Here is a 17,911-nt window from a genome sequence, read left to right as displayed (position 1 = left end):
ACCTGCTGTAGAATCCTAGGTACGGCCAGTACGCTGAAGGACTGACCTGCTGTAAAATCCTAGGTACGGCCAGTACGCTGAAGGACTGACCTGCTGTAGAATCCTAGGTACGGCCAGTACGCTGAAGGACTGACCTGCTGTAGAATCCTAGGTACCGCCAGTACGCTGAAGGACTGACCTGCTGTAGAATCCTAGGTACCGCCAGTACGCTGAAGGACTGACCTGCTGTAGAATCCTAGGTACCGCCAGTACGCTGAAGGACTGACCTGCTGTAGAATCCTAGGTACCGCCAGTACGCTGAAGGACTGACCTGCTGTAGAATCCTAGGAACGGCCAGTACGCTGAAGGACTGACCTGCTGTAGAATCCTAGGTACCGCCAGTACGCTGAAGGACTGACCTGCTGTAGAATCCTAGGTACGGCCAGTACGCTGAAGGACTGACCTGCTGTAGAATCCTAGGTACGGCCAGTACGCTGAAGGACTGACCTGCTGTAGAATCCTAGGTACGGCCAGTACGCTGAAGGACTGACCTGCTGTAGAATCCTACGTACCGCCAGTACGCTGAAGGACTGACCTGCTGTAGAATCCTACGTACCGCCAGTACGCTGAAGGACTGACCTGCTGTAGAATCCTAGGTACCGCCAGTACGCTGAAGGACTGACCTGCTGTAGAATCCTAGGTACCGCCAGTACGCTGAAGGACTGACCTGCTGTAGAATCCTAGGTACCGCCAGTACGCTGAAGGACTGACCTGCTGTAGAATCCTAGGTACCGCCAGTACGCTGAAGGACTGACCTGCTGTAGAATCCTAGGTACCGCCAGTACGCTGAAGGACTGACCTGCTGTAGAATCCTAGGTACCGCCAGTACGCTGAAGGACTGACCTGCTGTAGAATCCTAGGTACGGCCAGTACGCTGAAGGACTGACCTGCTGTAGAATCCTAGGTACGGCCAGTACGCTGAAGGACTGACCTGCTGTAAAATCCTAGGTACGGCCAGTACGCTGAAGGACTGACCTGCTGTAGAATCCTAGGTACGGCCAGTACGCTGAAGGACTGACCTGCTGTAGAATCCTAGGTACCGCCAGTACGCTGAAGGACTGACCTGCTGTAGAATCCTAGGTACCGCCAGTACGCTGAAGGACTGACCTGCTGTAGAATCCTAGGTACCGCCAGTACGCTGAAGGACTGACCTGCTGTAGAATCCTAGGTACCGCCAGTACGCTGAAGGACTGACCTGCTGTAGAATCCTAGGAACGGCCAGTACGCTGAAGGACTGACCTGCTGTAGAATCCTAGGTACCGCCAGTACGCTGAAGGACTGACCTGCTGTAGAATCCTAGGTACGGCCAGTACGCTGAAGGACTGACCTGCTGTAGAATCCTAGGTACCGCCAGTACGCTGAAGGACTGACCTGCTGTAGAATCCTAGGTACCGCCAGTACGCTGAAGGACTGACCTGCTGTAGAATCCTAGGTACGGCCAGTACGCTGAAGGACTGACCTGCTGTAGAATCCTAGGTACGGCCAGTACGCTGAAGGACTGACCTGCTGTAGAATCCTACGTACCGCCAGTACGCTGAAGGACTGACCTGCTGTAGAATCCTACGTACCGCCAGTACGCTGAAGGACTGACCTGCTGTAGAATCCTACGTACCGCCAGTACGCTGAAGGACTGACCTGCTGTAGAATCCTACGTACCGCCAGTACGCTGAAGGACTGACCTGCTGTAGAATCCTACGTACCGCCAGTACGCTGAAGGACTGACCTGCTGTAGAATCCTACGTACCGCCAGTACGCTGAAGGACTGACCTGCTGTAGAATCCTACGTACCGCCAGTACGCTGAAGGACGACCTGCTGTAGAATCCTACGTACCGCCAGTACGCTGAAGGACCGACCTGCTGTAGAATCCTACGTACCGCCAGTACGCTGAAGGACCGACCTGCTGTAGAATCCTACGTACCGCCAGTACGCTGAAGGACCGACCTGCTGTAGAATCCTACGTACCGCCAGTACGCTGAAGGACCGACCTGCTGTAGAATGCTACGTACCGCCAGTACGCTGAAGGACTGACCTGCTGTAGAATCCTAGGTACCGCCAGTACGCTGAAGGACCGACCTGCTGTAGAATCCTACGTACCGCCAGTACGCTGAAGGACCGACCTGCTGTAGAATCCTACGTACCGCCAGTACGCTGAAGGACCGACCTGCTGTAGAATCCTACGTACCGCCAGTACGCTGAAGGACCGACCTGCTGTAGAATGCTACGTACCGCCAGTACGCTGAAGGACTGACCTGCTGTAGAATCCTACGTACCGCCAATATGCTGAAGGACTGACCTGCTGTAGAATCCTACGTACGGCTTCTTCCTCGGTTTCTTCGTCACTGTCATACAGTTTGCAGTTGTCCATGGTTACTGCCAATAGAAGGTCCATACAATAACTGTGGTGTGAATCATTTTTCAATATTAAACAAATTAGCAGCTTTTCAAAATCTTATTCTTGTTGAACTTAGAAGCTAAGGGCCCAATTCAGACCTGTTTGCAGCCTAGCGAACAGGTAAACGCCGCCCGACCGCTCCCACCACGCATTATTATGCAAGGCGGATGTGTACGCTTACACCTCCCCTACACGGGTGAAGAACAAATTATTTTTCCCTGTTCAAAGATGAAAGTTACTCTGATCTGCGTTTTATCTTGGCCGGATTCGGGACGCGTGTGTGACCTCAGCCGCCCGCCCCAAGAAGGCAATGAGACACCTGGGTTCACAGGGGGAACGCCCAGTGTTTTTATGGGCCCACCCAAAAAATGGTGGGTGTTCCTCTGCCTGCCCCATTCCCTCCCCTCACATTATGTATGCCTCCAGGCATTCACAGACCCCACCATCAAAAATGGGGACCAATTTGGACCCTAACGAACAGGACTGAATTGGCCCCTAAGTGTGCTTAAGAACACAGTACTGTATGTGCTGCTATTCCCACAGCTCCTCACACATCAGTCACAATGCATGGGCCACACCTCTGGTACCTATTCCCACAGCTCCTCACACACCAATCACAATGCATGGGCCACACCTCTGGTACCTATTCCCACAGCTCCTCACACACCAATCACAATGCATGGGCCACGCCTCTGGTACCCATTACCACAGCTCCTCACACATCAGTCACAATGCATGGGCCACACCTCTGGTACCTATTCCCACAGCTCCTCACACATCAATCACAATGCATGGGCCACACCTCTGGTATCTATTACCACAGCTCCTCACACATCAGTCACAATGCATGGGCCACACCTCTGGTATCTATTACCACAGCTCCTCACACATCAGTCACAATGCATGGGCCACACCTCTGGTACCTATTCCCACAGCTCCTCACACATCAATCACAATGCATGGGCCACACTTCTGGTACCTATTACCACAGCTCCTCACACATCAATCACAATGCATGGGCCACACCTCTGGTACCTATTACCACAGCTCCTCACACACCAATCACAATGCATGGGCCACACCTCTGGTACCTATTCCCACAGCTCCTCACACAATCAATCACAATGCATGGGCCACACCTCTGGTACCTATCGCCACAGCTCCTCACACACCAATCACAATGCATGGGCCACACTTCTGGTACCTATTACCACAGCTCCTCACACATCAATCACAATGCATGGGCCACACCTCTGCTACCTATTACCACAGCTCCTCACACAATCAATCACAATGCATGGGCCACACCTCTGGTACCTATCGCCACAGCTCCTCACACACCAATCACAATGCATGGGCCACACCTCTGGTACCTATCGCCACAGCTCCTCACACACCAATCACAATACATGGGCCACGCCTCTGGTACCTATTACCACAGCTCCTCACACAATCAATCACAATGCATGGGCCACACCTCTGGTATCTATTACCACAGCTCCTCACACATCAATCACAATGCATGGGCCACACCTCTGGTACCTATTACCACAGCTCCTCACACAATCAATCACAATGCATGGGCCACACCTCTGGTACCTATTACCACAGCTCCTCACACATCAGTCACAATGCATGGGCCACACCTCCGGTACCTATTTCCACAGCTCCTCACACACCAATCACAATGCATGGGCCACACCTCTGGTACCTATTCCCACAGCTCCTCACACATCAATCACAATACATGGGCCACGCCTCTGGTACCTATTACCACAGCTCCTCACACATCAATCACAATGCATGGGCCACACCTCTGGTACCTATTCCCACAGCTCCTCACACATCAATCACAATGCATGGGCCACGCCTCTGGTACCTATTCCCACAGCTCCTCACACATCAATCACAATGCATGGGCCACACCTATGGTACCTATTGCCACAGCTCCTCACACATCAATCACAATGCATGGGCCACGCCTCTGGTACCTATTCCCACAGCTCCTCACACATCAATCACAATGCATGGGCCACACCTCTGGTACCTATTACCACAGCTCCTCACACATCAGTCACAATGCATGGGCCACACCTCTGGTACCTATCGCCACAGCTCCTCACACACCAATCACAATGCATGGGCCACACCTCTGGTACCCATTACCACAGCTCCTCACACATCAATCACAATGCATGGGCCACACCTCTGGTATCTATTACCACAGCTCCTCACACATCAATCACAATGCATGGGCCACACCTCTGGTACCTATTACCACAGCTCCTCACACAATCAATCACAATGCATGGGCCACACCTCTGGTACCTATTACCACAGCTCCTCACACATCAGTCACAATGCATGGGCCACACCTCCGGTACCTATTTCCACAGCTCCTCACACACCAATCACAATGCATGGGCCACACCTCTGGTACCTATAGCCACAGCTCCTCACACACCAATCACAATGCATGGGCCACACTTCTGGTACCTATCGCCACAGCTCCTCACACATCAATCACAATGCATGGGCCACACCTCTGGTACCTATTACCACAGCTCCTCACACAATCAATCACAATGCATGGGCCACACCTCTGGTACCTATTACCACAGCTCCTCACACATCAATCACAATGCATGGGCCACACCTCTGGTACCTATTACCACAGCTCCTCACACATCAATCACAATGCATGGGCCACACCTCTGGTACCTATTACCACAGCTCCTCACACATCAATCACAATGCATGGGCCACGCCTCTGGTACCCATTACCACAGCTCCTCACACATCAGTCACAATGCATGGGCCACACCTCTGGTATCTATTCCCACAGCTCCTCACACATCAATCACAATGCATGGGCCACACCTCTGGTATCTATTACCACAGCTCCTCACACATCAATCACAATGCATGGGTCACACCTCTGGTACCTATTACCACAGCTCCTCACACATCAATCACAATGCATGGGCCACACCTCTGGTACCTATCACCACAGCTCCTCACACATCAATCACAATGCATGGGCCACACCTCTGGTACCTATTCCCACAGCTCCTCACACACCAATCACAATGCATGGGCCACACCTCTGGTACCTATCGCCACAGCTCCTCACACACCAATCACAATGCATGGGCCACACTTCTGGTACCTATCGCCACAGCTCCTCACACACCAATCACAATACATGGGCCACGCCTCTGGTACCTATTACCACAGCTCCTCACACAATCAATCACAATGCATGGGCCACACCTCTGGTATCTATTACCACAGCTCCTCACACATCAATCACAATGCATGGGCCACACCTCTGGTACCTATTACCACAGCTCCTCACACATCAATCACAATGCATGGGCCACACCTCTGGTACCTATTACCACAGCTCCTCACACAATCAATCACAATGCATGGGCCACACCTCTGGTACCTATTACCACAGCTCCTCACACAATCAATCACAATGCATGGGCCACACCTCTGGTACCTATTACCACAGCTCCTCACACAATCAATCACAATGCATGGGCCACACCTCTGGTACCTATTACCACAGCTCCTCACACAATCAATCACAATGCATGGGCCACACCTCTGGTACCTATTACCACAGCTCCTCACACAATCAATCACAATGCATGGGCCACACCTCTGGTACCTATTACCACAGCTCCTCACACACCAATCACAATGCATGGGCCACACCTCCGGTACCTATTTCCACAGCTCCTCACACACCAATCACAATACATGGGCCACACCTCTGGTACCTATTACCACAGCTCCTCACACATCAGTCACAATGCATGGGCCACACCTCCGGTACCTATTTCCACAGCTCCTCACACACCAATCACAATGCATGGGCCACACCTCTGGTACCTATTCCCACAGCTCCTCACACATCAATCACAATGCATGGGCCACACCTCTGGTACCTATTACCACAGCTCCTCACACACCAGTCACAATGCATGGGCCACGCCTCTGGTACCCATTACCACAGCTCCTCACACATCAGTCACAATGCATGGGCCACACCTCTGGTACCTATCGCCACAGCTCCTCACACACCAATCACAATGCATGGGCCACACCTCTGGTACCCATTACCACAGCTCCTCACACATCAATCACAATGCATGGGCCACACCTCTGGTATCTATTACCACAGCTCCTCACACATCAATCACAATGCATGGGCCACACCTCTGGTACCTATTACCACAGCTCCTCACACATCAATCACAATGCATGGGCCACGCCTCTGGTACCCATTACCACAGCTCCTCACACATCAGTCACAATGCATGGGCCACACCTCTGGTATCTATTCCCACAGCTCCTCACACATCAATCACAATGCATGGGCCACACCTCTGGTATCTATTACCACAGCTCCTCACACATCAATCACAATGCATGGGTCACACCTCTGGTACCTATTAACACAGCTCCTCACACATCAATCACAATGCATGGGCCACACCTCTGGTACCTATCACCACAGCTCCTCACACATCAATCACAATGCATGGGCCACACCTCTGGTACCTATCGCCACAGCTCCTCACACATCAATCACAATGCATGGGCCACACCTCTGGTACCTATCGCCACAGCTCCTCACACATCAATCACAATGCATGGGCCACACCTCTGGTACCTATTACCACAGCTCCTCACACACCAATCACAATACATGGCCACACCTCTGGTACCTATTCCCACAGCTCCTCACACATCAATCACAATGCATGGGCCACACCTCTGGTACCTATTCCCACAGCTTCTCACACACCAATCTCAATGCATGGGCCACACCTCTGATACCTATTACCACAGCTCCTCACACATCAGTCAATGCACGGGCCACACCTCTGGTACCTATTACCACAGCTCCTCACACATCAATCACAATGCACGGGCCACACCTCTGGTACCTATTACCACAGCTCCTCACACATCAGTCACAATACATGGCCACACCTCTGGTATCTATTACCACAGCTCCTCACACCAATCACAATGCATGGGCCACACCTCTGGTACCTATTACCACAGCTCCTCACACACCAATCACAATACATGGCCACACCTCTGGTATCTATTACCACAGCTCCTCACACATCAGTCACAATACATGGCCACACCTCTGGTATCTATTAACACAGCTCCTCAAACATCATATAAAAAGTCATATGTATATATTTGCATTTGTGTAAAAATGTCACCTAACTAAAAGCATCACACTCATCAATATATTGGTTTGAGATTAACCATAGAGCACCTTTATCAGGATCTCTTCCTTGTAGTGTTGCCAGTCTCTTTGCGATCTCTAACATTTTCTCCTGCCTTGTATTCTCATCTCGTAATTCTGCTGCGGCTTCTTTCAGAATTTTGTCCTTCTCTTCCTCCAATTGCTCTGCATCCAATTCCTTATTAAGACCAGACCAGCAATCCCGCTCATCGGCTTTGCTCAGGTTGTTAATAGCTGCTTGCGTGGTGAATTCTAGACGTAACCGATAAATAAATGAGTAGATGTAATAAGCAGTTGTAGTAAATCAATATCCCAAGTATTGTCTTATAACCAGTGCTATTTTTCAGTAGGCTCCAGCAGGAACTGAGGCCCTTATTCTAGTTCACTCTTTCTGACAAAATATTTCTTAGATGGACAAAACCATGTGCACTGCAGGGGGGCAGATTTAAAATGTGCAGAGAGAATTAGATTTGGGTGAGTCATTTTGTTTCTGTGCAGGGTAAATACTGGCTGCTTTATTTTTACACTGCAATATAGATCTCACTTTGAAGTAAAACCCCACCCAAATCTAATTCTCTCTGCACAAGTTACATCTGCCTCACCTGCAGTGCACATGGTTTTGTCCATCTAAGAAATATTTTGTCAGAAAGAGTGAACTAGAATAATGGCCTCAGTTCCTGCTGGAGCCTGCTGAAAAATAGCCCTGCTTATAACTATGCGTATAGTACACAGTGGAAGTCAGGAGAGGTTCTGTCGGAGTACTGCACTTTTCCCAATATCTGCTAGACATTCATGCTTTCCCAGGTAATGTCTCAGCGGGCACCAAACATTTAGGACGAGGCACTTTTCTGGCAGGATCCCGTTTCCTCCGGCCCCAGGAACCTACTTCTTATCTGCATACGACAGCACAAATCAGGCAGTACAAAAGCTGCGTTCTGTCATACAATAGTGGATCATCTTTATCTAGATCTACTGTCCGTGAGTCTCCGACACTGCCATCTGCTGGCAGAGGGTGAAACTACATCTCTCTCACACATGCACAAACACAGAAGGTAGCAGACTAGCTTTCGAAGCTTTTGCTCTGAGCGAGCTTACTAGTACAATATAACCGCTCTCTGCATTGGCCAGTTACATAATGGGAGTGAAAACCATCCAATATTAAGGGGGATATTGAATCACCGGCGAGAAGCTCCCGTCGGGGGAGATGGCAGGGCCCTATTCAATGCTGTCTTCCCTGACCGCAATGAGCAGGGGATCTCGCAGAACGAGCCCGACTTCACAAGCAATCGGGCTGGTTCTGCCGAGAACGGCCGGGAATTGCAGAGCTCCCGGCAGCAGCTCAACAATTCCCGACCACACCCCCTTCTAGCCCTGCGGCAGGCGGGACATTGAATCCCGCCTGCGATTTCTTGGTCAAGCGGACCGAGAATGGGACAGGGTCACGGCTGTCGAGCCAGCTTGACAGCCGTGACCCCACATTGAATACCCCCCTAAGTGTGAGTTGATACGGAGCTGCTCAGAAAATTGTTTGGGTTTTTTTTTTTTTTTTATTAAAGTTTCTTATACAGTTCCGTCGCACTTTACAATTGGAAATAGAGATAAAAGAAAATGGGTAGTTACAGACAGTTAAATGGTTGGAGGGCCCTGCTCGCAAACTTACACTTTATATGTCACTAATTGACCTTATGTGACTAATTGTTCACTATAATCAACTACACTTGGAGCAATGTAACTAATAAGGAAAACAGGAGAATACTCATTTTATTTATAAATCAGTTTAACAGAAAATGGACCTACTGGTATTTATTAGACCACCATATTATGTGTACAGCCGCTTGGAGAACAATTTGTCCCATATAACATTACTTTTTGTATTTAACCCAAGAATAAATTGCGAGAATAGCCATTCATTTGCTTGTGTTTGATATAAAACCTTAGATCTACTTTACCTGGTGGCGGAGTAGCTGGATCCCACTGATGATCTATCGATACTTCATCGGTCAGTTGTGTCAGTAAGTCATCAACCTTTTGTGTTTGAGTCCTGGTATCGGCTGGTTGGTGCATCTATGATTATTGGAAAACAGGAAAAGTGAATTGAAGTTTTGTATTACCGTAAAGAAAAGGCCATGAAAACACACAGACATGGTCTAGAATGGACTTCAACATCTATATACACAAGGAATTCCATACTACACCACTGTGTTATGTTCACCTAATTGTTTACAGACCTCTTTACAGGGCTATCCCTCACTACTTCTCCCAAAAGTTCCAACACTGACATTTCCTCCCGATGAGGTACCCCAGTGGAAATCACACCTCTGCGTGTCAGCGGTATGCTTTCCAGCATGAAATGCAAGCACTGGGACAACATCAGGGAATGGACCACACATGCAACTGCTGGACAAATCTCTGCTGCACAGAATATTACGGCAGAACCGCAGTGAATATCCCACACGTACTGTAATCCGCATCCGGATAAGAGCTACAGAAGGCAATTGACTTAACTTCATAAAAATAAAAAATAAAGATTTTAGTATCAATTAAAAATGAATAATTCATTGCTACTATTTTATTTAGAAGTATGTCAACAAGAATTAAGGCTAATAAGTTGCTTATGGTTCACACACGCAGTGGACACATATCCTGTGTGGTATTTTCAGCTAGAACGTTAAAAAAAAAAAAAAACGTATTAATGCATTACTGATGTTCATTTACTTATGAAGAAAATGTTAATTAATAGTGGCATATAATTGGGAAGGACCGAACTGTTTTTAAAGCAAAGTACAGCCTTTGTCTTTTAAAGGACTTAAAATTTTTCTCTGTTATTTGTCCTTTTGTTTTTAACAATTTTTATGCTCAGCGGGTCTGCATTTTTGCATATAAATTGGCTCTTTTATCCTTAAACCTTTTATATATAAATAAATATTTATATATTTATTATCTCTGGTATTAAAAAGTGAAAGGCTGCGCCAGTGGGACATATATACCCACACCCCTAAGAGGACGCTATTCATTCAATATTGTGATTTGGTACGCATTCTTCATTTGTAATTAATTGTTTATTGGTACTCATCAATAATACATCAGGTGCCTGTTTTCTCTAACCCCACCCTCCTAGAAACACTCAAACGATTCACCAAGTCGGCCATCGGAGAATTGGACGGCCGTCTCACAGACCTAAAGGTGGCCATACACATGCAGATTTATCTGCAGATCTGTCTGGTTGGAACAAAAACATGGTTATGAATGAGAGCAAATGACAGTTGACCATTTGCTTGGAAATGCTGGAAAACTGACAAACTGTCACTCATCCATAACCATGTTTTTGTTCCAACCAGCCAGATCTGACGATAAATCTTCCTAGTGTATGGGCACCAAGAGTCACGCGAATCTGTACATCGGTCACACATAAAATAACCTTATTTGTTTACAAGCTGGTACATTGGTGGACCACACACCTAAGACCTAGAGCTTGTTTGGAAATAGATAGATAGATAGGAGAGACAGCGGTGTAACACAAACAGCGGCACTCCACACAATGAATGCAAATAAACTTTAGTAGAAAAGGTGAAACCAACGTTTCGGGGCACAATACGCCCCTTTATCAAGGTGTGCTCCGAAACATTGGTTTCACCTATTCTACTATTCTATTTGTTACACCACTGTCTATATCTATATCAGTCAGATTAAGAGGGGATTGTGATTAGATGTTTTCACTATTTTTGTTGCTATTTTGGCTCATGTGTGTATGCTGTGATCTGTACGCTTGTGCGTTCATTCGATAATGGAACAGATTGCGAATTCACACAATAGCAGTCAACGCTGAACCAGAATCTCAAATCGTAAAGCAGGGCTTAATGATCCTTCTAATTTTATGGGGCGTAAACAGGAGGCATCAGAAAAGTTTCCACCACTAAGTCTTACATCCGTCGTAGGGATCCCACAAAGCAGAGATTTAATAGTGGGAGTTCCTGTCACACATAACTTACTGACTTTTTTGACTGTGTGACTAAAATAGGGGGCCATAGATGTAGCATATCTAGAATTTAGTAAGGCATGGGATTGGATTATGAAACAGTTGAATGTTAAGTATCATGTTGCAGGATAGGAAACCATTGTCATTGTCGTGAATGAAGTGCATTCTATGGAGGGACATGTTACCAGTGTGAGTACTGCAGGGATCTGTACTTGGAAGAGTCATCTTCAATATCCTTGTTGGTGACAATGCGAGCAATGCTGAAGGGAAATTGACTTTTCACAGATGAGACAAACATATGCAACAGGGTAGACATACCAGAAGGGGTACAGCGCATAATTGATAATCTAGGTAAACTAGAGGAATGGTCAAGAAATCATACATTTCGGACTCAAAAACCCAAAGGCTAAATATACTATGAAGGGTACTGTAACAAAAAGTACTGCGCTGTAAAGGGATCTAGGAGTCACTATTTTAGGTGACTTAAAAAGGTCCATTTTTGTTCCCATAATGAATTACTCTACATTTATCAATGTTAAACTGCATTTTTCACCTTTCCAGTTTAATTAAGTCACTTTGTAGTGTTTCCACATCCTCTCCTGAGTTCATTTCCTTACTCAATTTCGTGTCATCCGCAAATATTGCAATTTTACTCACCACTTCACTTTCTAGATCATTAATGAATATATTAAACAAGGTGGGTGCCAATATTGAACCTTGTAGGACTCCACTTTGGACCTTACCCCAGCTGGAATGTATGCCATTTACCACCACTTTCTGTCCCCGATTTGCAACCAGTTTTTAATCCAATTACAAATTTTATCTCATAACCCTAAATTACCTAGTTTTATTAATAACCTTTTATGAGGCACCGTGTCAAAAGCCCAAATAGTTCTAAACACACACAAATATACAGTGTACCAGAACTTCTTTCTTTTAAAGGCAAAACAACCTGCAGGTATCAAAAACAGGTTTACCGCATGAAAGCATTTGTACACATAAAACATTTCCTTAGCTCGAAAAGACCTCTGAAACCTGCTACCAGCTAAATTGCTGTGAGAACATTAATACCGGCTTGCTTGTGCTGGACGTTGGCGTTCTTCCTTGTAATATAGCTAAACGATCCTCCATTTCCTGCACGGATGGGGCAGGCCGCTGGGTTTCCTTCCGTAAAGCCTCTATCCTGGATTCTATTTCTGCTGTTGTGCAAGTGGTTTCTACAAGGGAACATCATTTGTTCATGATTAAATAGAATGGAACTTTAGATGGATCTTCACATTCATAAAAGGAGATGTATAAAACCTTCAAGAGAGATAAAGAGAAGTTGCCCATAGCAACCTGCTATTATCTGCATGCCCCCCTAAGTCCCATAAACATAGCTGAGAACTAGATTATGTATACAGTGTAGAGCAGGAATGTCCAACGTTGGCCCTCCAGATATTGTGAAACTACAAGTCCCATCATGCTTTGCCACAGTTTTGCTATTAGAGAATGCTAAAACTATTGCAAAGCATGCTGGGATGTGTAGTTTCAAAACATCTGGAGGGCCAACGTTGGACATGCCTGGTGTAGAGGGATGCATATATACACAGCGATTTCATTTGTGTAGTTCACTGGTGGGCAACCTGTTAACTTCTAGGGGACAAGTGATCCTCAACTTATTTTGGGTAATTTTAGAAGGCAACTATGTGCAAATACAGTGGCAGTCACAAACGGAATACAGACATACTGCCTATTATTTTAATCAGCAGATGCTGTCTGTGCGCTCAATTCACTCTGTTTTGCAAATCTCCTATATATTTGGCTACATCTGTCACTCAAAGTGGGTGTCTGTGTCTATAACGCTCTGTTCCTGGACTTTCCTCTTAATGTGTGATTGCCTTCATCTGTGCTGAACACCTTTCTGAGAAATTAACCTGTTTAAAACAGGTGATGGCAATCATACATTAAGGGGAAGTCTAGAAACAGAGCATTGTGTCCCTCCTGGAGAGGGTCATGTTGGGAGGTATGTGACAGAGAACCAGCCCAGTGAGCCCACAGACAGTGCCAGACACCCTCTGCCTCCCCATGTTGCCCAGCACTGCTACTCCACAGCCACCAGGTGAGCGCCCCCCTCCCGCGATTTGCGGCAAACCCCCCCCCCCGCGCGCCCCCCCCTCCCGCGATTCGCGGCAAAAACACCCGCTCCCCCGCGACCCCCCCTACCGCGATTCGCAGCAAAAACACCCCCGCGACCCCCCCTCCCGCGATTCGCTGCAAAAAGAACCCCCCCACGACCCCTCCCGCAATTCGCGGCATAACCACCACCCGCGACCCCCCCTCCCGCGAATCGCGGCAAACCCTCCCCCGATTCGCGGAAAAAACACCCCCCCCGCGACCTCCCTCCCGCGATTCGCGGCAAAAAGAACCCCCCCGCGACCCCCCCTTGCACGATTGGCGGCACCCCCCCTGCGACCCCCCTCCCGCGATTCGCGGCACCCCCCCCCCCGCAATTCACAGCAGCCCCAGGATTAAATGGCACATGCAAAACACTGAAATGGCTATGGTCGACAATGAAAATGGTTGACATGAGTTTTTGAAGATTTATTTTTAATTTTTTTAATTTTTTCATATTCATTGTCATGTGTCGACATGGACACCAATGAAGTGGCACACTTATGTCAACATTTACATGTGTTGACCTTTCTGTGTTGATTTTTTTCTTGTGGCGATTCGCGTCACACCCCCCGCAACCCCCCCTCCGGCGATTCGCGGCACCCCGGCACCCCCCTGCGACCCCCCCCCTCCCGCAATTCGCGGCAACCCGCCGCCGGAAAACCCAATAAACCCCGCTCTCCCGCGATTCGCGGCACCCACCCCCGCAACCCCCCCCCCCTCCCGCAAATCGCGGCACCCCCCGCGATTCGCGGCAGCCCCAGGATTAAATGGCACATGCAAAACACTGGCACGGCTATGGTCGACAATGAAAAAGGTTGACATGAGTTTTTGAAGATTTATTTCATTTTTTGAATGTTTTCATATTCATTGTCATGTGTCAACATGGACACCAATGAAGTGGCACACTTATGTCAACATTTACATGTGTTGACCTTTCTGTGTTGATTTTTTCTTGTGGCGATTCGCGTCACACCCCCCGCAACCCCCCCTCCCGCGATTCGCGGCACCCCCCGTGACCCCCCACCTCCCGCAATTCGCGGCAACCCCCCACGGAACCCCTGTGAACCCCGCCCTCCCGCGATTCGCGGCACCCAACCCCGCTACCCCCCCTCCCGCAATTCGCGGCAGCTCCAGAATTAAATTGCACATTGAAAACACTGACATGGCTATGGTCGACAATGAAAAAGGTTGACATGAGTTTTTGAAGTTTTTTTTTTCATTTTTTGAATGTTTTCATATCCATTCTCATGTGTCGACATGGACACCAATGAAGTGTCACACTTATGTCAACATTTACATGTGTTGACCTTTCTGTGTTGATTTTTTCTTGTGGCGATTTGCGTCACCCCCCCCCCACCCCCACAACCCCCACTCCCGCGATTCACGGCACACACACACACACACCTCCCCCGCGATTCTCGGCACCCCACCCCGTGACCCCCCCTCCCGTGATTCATGGCACACCCCCGCGACCCCCCCTCCCATGATTCGCCGCAACCCCCGCCCCGTAACCCCCCCTCCAGCGATTCGCGGCACCCACCCCCGCGACCCCCCCTCCCGCAATTCGCGGCACCCCCCCACGATTCGCGGCAGCTCCAGAATTAAATTGCACATGGAAAACACTGACATGGCTATGGTCGACAATGAAAAAGGTTGAAATGAGTTTTTGAAGTTTTTTTTTCATTTTTTGAATGTTTTCATATTCATTCTCATGTGTCGACATGGACACCAATAAAGTGCCACACTTATGTCAACATTTACATGTGTTGACCTTTCTGTTTGATTTTTTCTTGTGGCGATTCGCGTCACACCCCCCCCCCCCCGCAACCCCCACTCCCGCGATTCACGGCACACACACACACCCCCGCGATTCTCGGCACCCCACCCCGTGACCCCCCCGTCCCGTGATTCACGGCACACCCCCCGCGACCCCCCCTACCATGATTCGCCGCAACCCCCGCCCCCGTAACCCCCCTCCCGCGATTTGCGGCAACCCACCCCGCGACTCCCCTCCCGCGATTCTCTGCAATACCTCCCCTTCCGCGATTCGCAGCATCCACGCCCCCACAACCCCCCCTCCTGCAATTCGCGGCACCCCCCGCGACCCCCCCTCCTGCAATTCGCGGCACCCTCCGCGACCCCCCCTCCCGCGATTCGCGGACACCTAAGTTGCAATACAGGGCATCTTTCATACAATTCTAACCATATTTCTCATATACAAACGTTCACAAATTAAGGGGGCGCAGCCCCTTACGACGGTGTGAAGAGCGCCCGTAGGGCGCGATGAATCACCTAGTAAGGAGATATTTTACAAAGACATATGCAAAAATATGACTACAAGCATTTCTACGGATGATGGTTTATAAAAAGGTAAGAGCTCTGCTGCTACCATCGGTGATATATCGGATAGCACTCACTGGGTTTGGTCTCTTGTTTGAGTTTCTCCAGACGTTCGGCAATAGCTCGGTCTTCTGGCGATAGCGCCTGGTACTTCATACTTGCAACATGTAGTGATCCTGGGCCCTGTTGCGTCTCTTTCTGTTGAATCTGTTTAGCTTCTAATGCTGCCACTCTCCTGAAATACATAAGTTACCTTAAGATTATTTACCTACCCATACAACCCCCCCCCCACCCCCCACACACACACACACACACACACACACACACCCAAGGAAGAAAAGAAAAACAACTTCTGGAGCATGTGAACGGAGATTGAACACTGTCTATTGCACCCATCATGGAACCGGTGCATGACCAGATACTTATGATAAAAGCTACAGATTCCAGATGTTAAACACTTAAATTATATTCAAAGGTTTTTTTTGAATGTACAGGCTAATATCAGCAGAATTGCGTTGGTTATTAAGTAGGGGACACAGCAACAAATCCTCCCTCGCAGCGGGGAAACCATACAGACCGTGTCTGAACTATGGGCCTTATTCAGACCTGATCGTAGAACGAATTTGATCTCAAAATGGACAAAACCATGTGCACTGCAGGTGGGGCAGATGTAACATGTAAAGAGAGAGTTCGATTTGGGTGGGGTGTGTTAAACTCTCTCTGCACATACGCAAAATGGTTTTGCCCATTTTGAGAACAAATTTGTACTGCAATCAGATCTGAATAAGGCCCTATTTCTGCTGCAATTTGCTTGCATTATGATTAGTTTCGAATTTAACCCTAGAACACATACAGGGCTAATAAAATAACCCAAAGAAACACTTCAAATGACTCCCTGCCAAAATGACGCATGCGTTCTAGGGTTAACTAGAAACAAAAAATCTCTTGGGGGACAAATCCTTTCTGTCCAGCTGTTTTGTACCGTGGATGTAAAAACTATGTAACAATGGGGCAGATGTATTAAGCCTTAAAAAAAAAAAAGAAGATAAATGCGAGGGTGATAAAGAGTAATAAACGTCCAGCCAATCAACTTTTTGCTGCCATTTTCAAATATAGCCTATATTTAACCTGATAGTTAGGAGCTGACATTTATCTCTCTTTAGCACCCTAGCTTTTATCTCTTTTTAAGGCTTAATACATCTCTGAATCGTGATCACTCAGAATGGGGCGAATTCGTCCCAGTTACGATGTTTGGGGGTCTGCGTAGACACCAGCAGCGAATGGCTTCAATGAGTTACACACTGGCCGAGCTATTTGTTGTGGGGAGGGACGGTGCTGGGCCATGGGAACCCACGTGGGCTGATGCCAGCCGACATCACAGGACTTCAGCACAAGCACCGTCTTTAGCGATTTGCAGAGGAAATAAAAAAAGTCAGTTTCTACTAAATTATTTCCAAAGGCAGGAGAAGACATTCGATGGTAGGTGACCATCGAAGGATATCTCCTTCTAGCGGACGCATGTGAGGGGATGTGTAAGTGAACCCATGGCCTTGCATGGTACCGAGGGGTTTTATTGGGGTGGCGTTAAGCCTCTTGGAAAGTAGCGAATGACCGTTGCTCACCAAGCTGTGCTGGTCACTCCCTAGATGAGTTCCATAGACAGTTCCCTGCTAGCATGGTCAGAGATTCCCTATCCGCCTGCCCAGCTGGTTTGGCGGTGTTTCA

The 17,911-nt window shown here is 48.1% G+C and overlaps 1 protein-coding gene across 2 annotated transcripts in view; it reads right to left on the bottom strand.

Moving 5' to 3' along the window:
* ZFYVE19 (zinc finger FYVE-type containing 19) overlaps positions 1 to 17,911 on the bottom strand; it is a 41,225-nt gene that overhangs the window by 11,014 nt on the left and 12,300 nt on the right. For both annotated transcript variants that reach the window (XM_083166705.1, XM_083166704.1), the window contains exons 5-9: positions 16,264 to 16,421; positions 12,761 to 12,906; positions 9,663 to 9,777; positions 7,744 to 7,965; positions 2,334 to 2,410 (exon numbers count right to left, since the gene is read on the bottom strand). In XM_083166705.1, coding sequence (XP_083022831.1) covers positions 2,334 to 2,410; positions 7,744 to 7,965; positions 9,663 to 9,777; positions 12,761 to 12,906; positions 16,264 to 16,421 — 718 coding nt within the window. The remainder of the gene's footprint in view (positions 1 to 2,333; positions 2,411 to 7,743; positions 7,966 to 9,662; positions 9,778 to 12,760; positions 12,907 to 16,263; positions 16,422 to 17,911) is intronic.

Source organism: Crinia signifera, chromosome 12, assembly GCF_055691185.1.
Source record: "Crinia signifera chromosome 12, ASM5569118v1, whole genome shotgun sequence".
NCBI classification, from domain to species: Eukaryota; Metazoa; Chordata; class Amphibia; order Anura; family Myobatrachidae; genus Crinia; species Crinia signifera.
The sequence above is the reverse complement of the archived record's forward strand: the minus strand, read 5'-3'. Positions and strand labels throughout refer to the sequence as shown.